This window comes from Stylophora pistillata, chromosome 5, assembly GCF_964205215.1.
Source record: "Stylophora pistillata chromosome 5, jaStyPist1.2, whole genome shotgun sequence".
Taxonomy (NCBI): Eukaryota; Metazoa; Cnidaria; class Anthozoa; order Scleractinia; family Pocilloporidae; genus Stylophora; species Stylophora pistillata.
The window spans coordinates 30,285,464-30,296,265 of record NC_142523.1 but is presented as its reverse complement, the minus strand read 5'-3'; the positions used below and the strand labels follow the sequence as shown (position 1 = coordinate 30,296,265).

General features: G+C 39.8%; 1 protein-coding gene across 3 annotated transcripts in view; it reads left to right on the top strand.

Annotated features, from left to right (window-relative positions):
- The window catches only part of LOC111345445 (uncharacterized), a 102,924-nt gene extending 95,552 nt beyond the window's left edge, over positions 1-7,372 (top strand). Inside the window, exons 1-4 of one of the 3 annotated variants that reach the window (XM_088761090.1) lie at positions 47-237; positions 445-545; positions 1,973-2,755; positions 3,941-7,372. In XM_088761090.1, the coding sequence (XP_088617216.1) occupies positions 2,014-2,755; positions 3,941-6,573 (3,375 nt within the window). In that variant the 5' untranslated portion in view covers positions 47-237; positions 445-545; positions 1,973-2,013 and the 3' untranslated portion in view covers positions 6,574-7,372. Of the gene's footprint in view, positions 1-46; positions 238-444; positions 567-1,972; positions 2,756-3,940 lie in introns of those variants that run through there. The other 2 variants (XM_088761091.1, XM_088761092.1) reach the window with 2 other exon arrangements.
- The last annotated feature ends 3,430 nt before the right edge of the window (positions 7,373-10,802 follow it).

The window sequence follows — 10,802 nt, the reverse complement described above, 5'->3', positions numbered from 1 at the left end:
CATGCAGTTACGTCAACTTACGTCAAAGATAACCATGGTTACTCTAGATCTAACCTTACTGTGGCACGCTATTCGACAAATCACGCGACCACAGCGTTTTGAAAACTATCAGAAACAAAATTTCACAAAAAACTGCCAGAAGAGGAGAACGTGATCTGTGATTTATGTGTATATTCGAAATAATCTCCATACAAGCCTTCAGATTCTGCGGAAACTATCGATAGCGTAGAGCCAAAGGTAACTGTTTCGAAAATGAAAATGTGAGCTTCCTGAATGCCCCTCCTTGAAAATAATTGTCTGCGTCGTTTGGCGACGAAATCCGCTTGTATATGTGAGTTCATTTTAGGAAACGACTGAACAAACCTTTATCTCAATTGATTTTCTTTCTCTTTCGATAATTGACGATACATTGAATTCTTACTGAGCTAAATACGCATGTTTCAGGCGGCTTAGAACTGGGTGAAAACGTTACTAGTTCCTGAGGAGCACGAAGCATTGCGCAGGTGGGCATGTGAGTGAGAGCCTCACTGAGTCAGCCATTGAAGGTAAGCGAAGAGGATTTTACGGTACACTGAGTTGACTTTCAGTTTAGGCGAATTACATCTTGTATGAAACACGTTTTTACGACCTTAAGGGAATCTACGCCGCACAAACAAGCACTTCAGATAAGCATGCAATCGTTAAAATCAAACATGGCAGGCGTAATTTACAATAAGCATGAAACTGCAAAAAAATGTCTCTGAGGGTGAAGAAAATCACACACAAAAGTCCAACGATCGATTGAATTTTACCGAGTTAAATTTGTCGAAAACATTCGAACAAAACCGCGTCATGTTTTGTAACTAATCGAATCGAAGTGCTGATCAGATTAGATGCTGGCTTTGTGCTGCGTTACACCACTCGTATAGGCCGCACAAAAAAGAATAGTCGAGTAGAACTTGTCAGTAATGAAAGTTAAACCACTAAGTTGTGTTTGGATGTTTATTTATGTCGTTGATAGGATTTTTTTTTTCTGAAAAATCGGCTTCGCTAGATCATTATGTCTCAATATATTAAGCGAGATTTCCATATAACCCCATACATTTATTATGCATAGCGTGTTGCAAAGAAACCTTTATATTTAGTCGTTGTGAAATGGAATGCATAATTAATGTATGGGGTTATATGGAACTCTTTCCTGTATCTGGCGGGTAGGTGATGGCTAAACGTACTTCGATCTTCACGATCACATTTGTATATGTTACGGTTTTTTAATGGCTTGAGAAGTACTAACGAGCAATTTTGAATGAGAAACTAGTGTTTTCTAGATAAAAATTAGCGATAAAAAAGCACGACGTTTCGACCTCGAATTGAATCGCACTGTTTGTTTAGTGTTGGTTTGCCTCCATTGCACAAAGTTTTAGAATCTTTTAGAAAGTTTTAGAAAGTGTCAGAATAAATTTAACTGTTGAAATGTTTTTTATCAAAGAACTCAAACTGGCAACACTAAACAAACAATGCGATTTAATTCGCAACAAATTATTTGTTTAGCCGGAGTAGTTCTTGTTATTATTATTCCATTTTTTTGTCTCAAACATCTTTAGCACTTTGTTACATATTTTGTCACATATTAGCGTTCGTCACATTTTTACCCATTTGAACGTTTTCTGCATTTTAATGCTAGTTTAGAAAACTTTTACCCGCTTGAAAATGACCTCGGAGAGGTCGAAACGTTGTGCTTTTTTTATCGCTAATTTATATTTTGAAATCGATCTCTAAGAATATACTTATTGACATCAGTGCTCATAAAGTATTTTAAAATAGTTGAATGTAATACCGTTGCTTACCTTAAGATGTAATAGGAAATTTTGGAAGTTTAGATAGAAAGTGGAGATGTTAAAAATCGAACGGTAAACTAACTGAATACCACTCCTGAAGTATTTTTCTCTGGGTCAATCGGTTTTGAAATCCGATATCTTATTCATTCTGCCAGTGCTCGACTAAAGACTGACTTAAAAGCAGCAACCAAATTTAATGGTTAGAAAGTCATCGACCTCTGCTCAACGAACGATCCAGTATTTCTTCATGGCCACCGCTGCAGCACCTTCGTTTCATTCGACAAAAGAGACAACCAATTACGCCCGGTTATGCAGGCTTCTGGTGGATGTGGGATCAGATGTTCTGAGACAAACATTTGAGAAGAAGCGTCCCCCAGGAAACCTGGACACGGTCCTGTCAAGCCCTACAGTTCATGCCGTGCTCCTGTCACTGAAGGGGAGAGTGTTAAATCCTCAACAATGGGGTAAACTTTATCCTGCTGTCAAGTCTTCAGTGTCATCGAAGAATTTCGACATCACTCTTCTAATGCTTCTGTTGAGGAACATTTGTGGTCTTGTTGCTCCATCTACCGGCTGGAATACACTTCCTAATGCAGCAGACATGTCCCTTGAGGCAGATATCGTTCGCATCAAGTGCTACAGAAACACAGTTTATGGTCATGCCAGCAAGGCTTCAGTTGATGACGCAACATTCAATCAGTACTGGCAGGACATCCAAGGTCCATTGGTGAGGCTGGGAGGAGCAGAGTACCAAAGTGCTATTGATGATCTGAAAAAGGAATGCATGGATCCCGATTTCGAAGAACACTACAAAGAGCTTCTAAGGCAGTGGGTGAAGGATGAAGTTAGCATCAAGGAACGACTCGATGAAATGGCTGAAAGCCTGAACGAATTAAAGGAAGCAATTGTCAATCCCACAAAGAAAGCAGCAGACAAAGGTATTTTGTATGAGGATAAAATTTTCGCAGAGGCCTTGAAGGGAAAGACTTCAGGGCTTCTCTTCAAAGGGTAATAAGCAGTTTAGCAAATTTCATTTCAGTAATGTGAAATACCTGCCTTTAAAAAACATCTAGCTTGGAGAAATAGCTTCCACTAAAAAACTCATTCCTCTCTAAACCAAAATTGGAAAAAATACCAGATGTTGTCTCCTCCATGCTTTTGCGGGTAATGAGGGAGTTATTAGTTATTTTCTCTTTTCTTTATTTCTCGTGCGGAGAGTGAAGAAAACTCATAGTTTAAATAGATTTCCAACCAGAGTTACTTGCAGTAATTGTTACTAACCTGATTGGGTTCGTCGAGAGAAAGAAATAGAAAAAGGTTAAAATTCTCAATCAGAGCTGGAGACGGCGGGACGCATTCTCTTCCCTAAGTTTACTTAGTCTCTACTCACTACTGTAAAAATGAAAATAAAAAATTATTATAGTTTTTTTAATCGGAGTTTGGACCCCCCATACCAAAATGTTCAGGATCCGCCCACGAAATGGGTTGGTTAGTACGGGTAATCACATGATTTCGAATGCAATTTGGGGTACATCAGAAAGAGAAGTTTTTCCTATGCCAACCGTAGGGCTCGCACAATTTTTAGTTTTTGAAAAATTTACAAGTACTGATTTATCCAGAGCTGCAGGTAATACACAGCCAGAAAATATGAGTGTTTTCCCCTTCAGTTGTTGTTTCTTTTTTTCTTTTTGGTGCCATGGCTTACTGGTTCGGCCATTTCCTTTTACCGTGTTGCCAGAGCAGTAGGGTTTTTCCACCAAGGATTTCGTTCGACTTTTTTAACTATCCGTCACGAATAATCGGTCTTTTGTACTCTTCTTTGGTCCGTTATCTACCACGTCTTTCTTACGAACTCAATTTGTAAAACTCCTCGAGAAGTTTTTTCCAGGGCCTCCGACTCTTCCTTTCCAATGCCCAAGACTTCCAAAATTTTTAGTCAGAGTTTTAGCCGGACTCAAGACTAATTTGCAGTTTTTGGAGAGCCTAATTTTAGAAAAACTCAGCTAGCGTTAAAACCGATTGCGTTACAAGTCAGGCAGTTCAATGAATCTTCGTCGAGCTTTTGAAAAAGGTCATACATGAAGGGTTCATGAGATAACTGCTGACTACGGTTTTCTTTTCAGCTGTAACGCAATACTCCAATGCGTTGAAAGAGTCAGTAACAGGCCAAACTGAGTACCTCGCTCAGGTCTCACCAACCTTGCCCCACGTGAGAACAGATCACATATTCACCAACATTCTCATGCAACATGGAAGAAAACCAGTCCAAAATCTTGATTTGGAAAGAAAAGAACGCCTTCGCCAGTATGGTCAAATGAGTGGTAACCAAATAAAACACTCTCAAGAAATATTCCTCCCAACTGCAGATGGCAAACATCCAGAATCTGTTCTTGTCACTGGAAAGGCTGGCATCGGTAAAACACTATTTTGTCAGAAGCTCATCAGAGATTGGGCTGCCAACAAACTATTTCAATCCATAGCAAATACCGACCTACCTGATTACAAGTTCGCATACTTGCTCACGTTTCGTCAGCTTAATCTACTTGGAGACAACCCTGTTACCTTGAAGGATATCTTAAACCGATCTACAGTGCTAGATAATCACTCAAATATCGACGACTCTTTATTTGAGTACATTGTTGATCATCCTGAAGAGGTTTTGATTATCATCGACGGGTATGACGAGTGTCTACAACGAGATTACATCGCTAGTGATTCACATGAAAAGTACCCAAACAACGCCATGGAGAAAATGCCAGTAGCAGCAGTGTGTGCCAAGCTTATTAAAGGAAAAATACTGAGAGGTTCAGTTGTAATGATCACGTCAAGACCTGATGAATCTGACGAATTAAAAGACAAACACATCCATTTTGACAGATACGTTGAGATTACGGGATTTTCCGAGCCACAGGTAAAAGAGTACATTGGAAAGTACTTCAAAAACAACGAAGGAATGAAAAATACTGTACTCGAGCACATTTCAAAGGATGTCAATTTTCTCAGCTTTGCCCACATTCCTGTTCTATGTTTCCTGATGTGTTCTTATTTCGAATATATTCTGCAACATTCAGATATCACAAATCCACTTCCGGTGAAAACAAGTGACCTTTATGATGAAGTAGTCAAAGTGTTCGTGCAAATGCACGATAAAAGCAAAAGACTCCCTCTCGAAGTGACTCTGGATGAGTTATCAAAGCTGGCAGCTCAACTTCTTCGAGAGAGAAAGTATCTTTTCATTAGGGAGGATTTGAAAACTTTTAACCTACAGGAGGTTGAAATTCTGTGTAGAAGCGGTGTTCTTCATTGCGGTCCCCCTTTCAGAAAGTCTTTTTCTGCAACGACGAAATATTTTTGTTTTACCCATCTGACTCTCCAAGAGTACTTAGCGGCGAGTTGGTTTGTGAAGGACAGAGAAACTCCCCCCAAACATGTGTCTCCAGAAGTATATCAGTTTATGTCCGGTATTTTGTCGAAGCAAAAAGACGCCGTAATGATGGAAAGGTTACTAGAGGAAATTGCCCCTCTAAGAAGAATTTCTTCTCTTGGACGTCTGCCTGTCATACTAATGTTTAAATGTCTCACGGAATACGAAGACGTGGAGTTTGCTAAAAGAATAGTAAAGAAACGTCACCATGACATAAATATACGAGAAGGAAGTATTTTATTTTCTTGTAGCAACCTGACGGATGTGGACTGCACCGCTTTGTCTTTTCTGTTTCATGTGTTTGGTGCACTCGATACAGAGGGAGAATCTGAAGTGAATGAGGGAAAATCCAAAAGGGGAGCAAAATGGAAGCTCACCAAACTTGATCTGAGTTATAATCAGATCACCGATGCCGGTGTTGTCAGTCTATGTCAAGCATTACAGACACCAACTTGCAAACTCACCACACTTGATCTGATGTCAAATCAGATCACTGATGCCGGTGTTGTCAGTCTATGTCAAGCATTACAGACACCAACATGTAAACTCACCACACTTTATCTGGGTGCAAATCAGCTCACCGATGCCGGTGCTGTCAGTCTATGTCAAGCATTACAGACACCAACATGTAAATTCACCACACTTCATCTGAATGCAAATCAGATTACCAATGCCGGTGTTGCCAGTCTATGTCAAGCATTACAGACACCAACATGTACACTCGCCACACTTGATCTGAGTGAAAATCAGATCACCAATGCCGGTGTTGTCAGTCTATGTCAAGCATTACAGACACCAACATGTAAACTTACCACACTTGATCTGAGTCATAACCAGATCACCTATGCCGCTGTTGTCAGGCTATGTCAAGCATTACAGACACCAACATGTAAACTCATCATACTTTTTCTGAGTGCAATTCAGATCACCGATGCCAGTGTCGTCAGTCTATATGAAGCATTACAGACACCAACATGTAAACTCTCCACACTTGATCTGAGTCATAATCAGATCACCGATGCCGCTGTTGCCAGTCTATGTCAAGCATTACAGGAACCAACATGTAAACTCACCACACTTGATCTGAATGAGAATCAGATCACCGATGTCGGTGTTGTTAGTCTATGTCAAGCATTACAGACACCAACATGTAAACTCACCAGACTTGATCTGAATGAGAATCAGATCACCGATGTCGGTGTTGTTAGTCTATGTCAAGCATTACAGACACCAACATGTAAACTCACCATACTTAATCTGATGGGAAATCAGATCACCGATGCCGGCAAAGAGCATCTGAGAAAATTTTCCGGAAGGAATATCGCTTGTTAAGCTCTATTTGTGAAAGGATTTAGGACACATTTTAAGAGTAGTTATGGCTTTGGACAAACTACTCGAAAGTTGAAAGACTATGGGAAAACGTCGACAATGCAAAGGGTTGTTTTAAGGAACCGCTTTACTTTTTTCGTCGTTCTTCGAATGAATTCTATTTATCACTAAATCTTTTTTCAGTTACTGAATCTTTAGCATAGAAAGTTTTGATGAAAAAGCTTTTGGATACAGTCTTGAAAAGTGGTTTAATATTTTTTCATACTATGATGATGTGAGAATGAATTCAACTATTTTTCATAACTTTTGACTTGTTACTCCTTGTTGAGTCAGTAAATCCCTCTCTTCAGGATACATTGATATCAAATTTTGAGCGTGGTAGAATATTTCACAATATTGGCAGCAGATAATAGTGATGTTAGGACTTGGTTAGGCAGGACTTTCCAGAGACTGACGTTTTCCTATCTAACGGCTTCGTGTTTATCCCTGTTTAACTATTATTTTACTATTTTACAGTGATATTGAACTTAAGCTGTTTTAGATGTTATTTCATAAGGAAATATTGAGTATTCGTTATCTTTGAGTGTTTGATTGCTTGTTGTAATTTTTAAGCCTGCAGTGCGCATGTCTCAGTCATGAAACCGCGAATAAGCGTTATATGAGGCCGCGAATATTGGCTACCGTAGCCGTTCGAGGACAGCTAAATGGGAGCAGACGGAGCGGAGAAAAATGTTAAATATATTATTCGTATCTTTGTTTTTCCCTGCCATTTACAATGGTAATTAAACTGAGTGGAGTGCAATTTGGTCATACGCGTGATTTCAAAATCAAACGAGTGCCATGGACTAGTTTGATTTTGAGAGTGAAAGCGCATCTAAAGCCTTCTCATTCATCTTTTAATTGCCCTTGCGTCTCAATAATACCAATTTCTTCAACCTTTCTCTGGTCAATTATCTGTTTCCGAGTGTGTTCATTAATTGGGACAAATTGAACTCAATTATCGACGTCAGATATAAGGATTCTTTTAATGCGTGACACGTTGCATGACAAGTTGACGGAGCAGCGTTGTCTGAACTCTTATCGACAACGGCAAATTTTCTGACTTCTTCTCAGGTTGTCGAAACGTCAGTCACCACCACCGACAACAGTCCTTCTTAGGACTAACTCACCCGGACGATCGCACTACACTTCCACAGGGGCAAATTGGCCAATCAGATTGCAACATTACCTGCGCTGCCAATTGTGGTAAATTTCAAAATCCTCCCTAGTTAATATTTTTTGAACATCCCGGCGACTTAACAGTACCCCACCATTCCCACAGGTCAATCGTTAAAAATGGCTTTTACTCAGTCACATATCCCTAATTCATTAAGCAGAACTTAATGAGGTAAAGATCCCACACCTGATCATAAATCAAGGCCATTCTTACTTAAGATTCAAACGCATATTCCGGGTACTTATCACAGAAAAGACTTTCCTGATTTTATTCATTATTCAGGAGAAATCTGCTGAGCGGCTATTGTTAATTAAAACTGCCACAATTCCTCTCTCTCTCTCCCAGCCTCAACATAACAGAAGAAAAAAGGAACAAAAGAATACAAAATAACAACTACATTAAATTGCAGCACTGAATCCTTTGTTTAATCGATCATTCACTTTCTCCTTGACTCCTCAGAATAATTGGTTTATCCCCATCAAGAGAATTGATAAATGCTTCCCGAATTATAAAAACCAAAAACAAACAATCAAACAAAGAAAAACATACACAGAAATTATTTTCGTACAAAATTTAGTAATATAAAAGTATGAAATTTATCATTACCGTATTTAATCGTCTATAAGCCGAACTCGGCTATAAGTCGAGACCCCAAACTTCGGTCTGTTTTAATTGTGAAGGTTCCTAAAAAATGTAAATTAAAAATACTCGGCCATAAGCCGTGACTACATTCAGAGAATTCCATTCTCGAACAAACTGAAATGAATGGAAAAGTTTCGAAACAGAAAAGTGTTTCAATACAGTATTGCCGTCGAAAACATTTCCGAGATAACCAGAGAGTACGTCACCAGTGAGTCTGATCCGCCACTGGAGGAAAGATCAAGAGAACCTCTTTAATGGAGAGCTCGAGATGTAAGCGAAACGCACAACGATGGGCTGTTACACTCCGAAATATCCGCGACTGGGTGGGAGATTACTTGACTGGTATACAGACCAGAGAAGCCAAAGTAAGTTTTCTGTTTACGCAACCGCAAATTTCAATACCGTAATAATATGTGAAGAGTTTGTTTACCAAGCGTAGGAATGGGCGATTCTCATTGGTCAGTTTCGAAATTATCAAATCACTCCCGCGAGATCTATACACTCGTTCAAAACCTGCAGAATTTCTGACTGTCTAGACGGCATAAGATGAAGCAATCTACTCGGAAGAAACAGCGATGCGCAGGTCAGGACTGACCTTATACAAGATGAATAAAAACGAATTAATTCATGCCTTGCGACATTGGCCCTTTTCAGTTGTATCAGAAAATACATACGTCTCAGGGACCGCGGAGGGGGAGCGGCTGGTATATATAGGGCCGCGGCCTCACCACTTTTTTGCGCCCCCGCCCTCACTTCTTGCGCTAAAAGAAAAATAATTACTGATTTTAGTCCTTTTTTCGATTTTAAATTGAAAAAATTATTTTCAGTTGCCAGCCCTCTTACTTTACACCATGCTACGCGGTCCCTGCGTTTAAGAGCTTTCTTTATAGTTTGATCAATGTGCTTCAGTATTTCATGTAAGGTTGCTGGAGATCGTAACACCTGGTAATTCAGCGCTTTCAACACATTCTAGCTCTTTGTTATTTACAACTATAGGTGCGAGTTGTGGTTTGTTCTTTGTAAATGAAATCCTAAAGCTAAGCTCTTTACATTTTTCACTGTTTAGTTTTACTCTATTTTCAAATGACCACTGCACGACAGTATCTGCAATTAATTGGGAATTGATACTGGCTCCTTTCACAACGATCTCGGATGTAGTTTTATCATCAACATACCTCCAGATATTGCCTGCATTATTGATTTCTAGATCGTTGATGAGCACTAAAAACAACCACGGGCTTTAGTTTCGTCCCCTGGGGTACCCCGGATGGGATTGATCCCCACTCGGAGTAGCATCCCTCTGAGAGTGTGATACTCTGGGAACGATCACATAGAAAGTCTATGACCCAATTCATTATTTCTATCGGCAGATCTAATTTTAATACCTAACTTATTAACGAGAATCCTATGGTCTATGAGGTCAAATGCTTTCTTATAATCATAGAGTGTAACCCTAACAGTTGCTCTGTTGCCATCACATATCTTGGTCCAATGGTGAAGCATGTGCATAAGCGCTTCAGTTGGGGAGGACTTCGGCACGGCTCCATACTGGCAAGGAGTGAGAACTTTAAGCACGGAGGATTTCACGTAGTCAGCTACGACACACTCCTCAGCAACTTTCCAAAGACAAGGAGTGAGAGAAATCGGACTTAAATGCTTCTTTAGATCCTCCACCAGCTTCACCTTTGGCAATGGTGAGACATCAGCGAACTTCCATATGTTCGGGAGCCGCTGTTCTTTAAACGAGGAGTTGATGATTTTAGAGACTGGGAAAGCCAACAGCTCAGCATACTCAGACTGCTCGATTTGGCATTAGACTGCGTAAAGCGTCTAATGCCAAAGAACACTCTTCAATGTCCCTGGCCAAGGATCAAACACAGACTTCTCGATCAGGAGTCGAGCACACTAATCATGAGGCTACCACACTTCACCACTACTACATCCAGGTCACTCAATAGCTCTTATTCTTGATCCGCGTGCGCGGTTTAGTTGGACAGCGGTTTTCTATTTTAGCATACACGAAAGAGAGGCTTTTAGGTCAAGCACCTTTGAAGACTACTCGAAGAAGTATATAAAAAGTTAAGATGTTGTGAAAGTTTGTGTAAAATATCATGATTAAACATTGTATAGCCTTTGGTTGTACGAGCTGAAGTTTCCGCTATCAAACAAAGATCATGTCCAGAATTCGCTGGTAAATATCCGAAGAGAACACTCCTTTAAGCAAAAAATATTTTTTATGCAGTAAGCATTTTGAGCCTAAATGCTTTAAGAAGTCTCGAGGAGAACAGTGAAAGCGACTTCAACCGGAAGCTATCAGGTAGACACTCAAAACGAAAGTGTGTTCTATCTTTCTTAGACGCTAGTTTGATTTTTT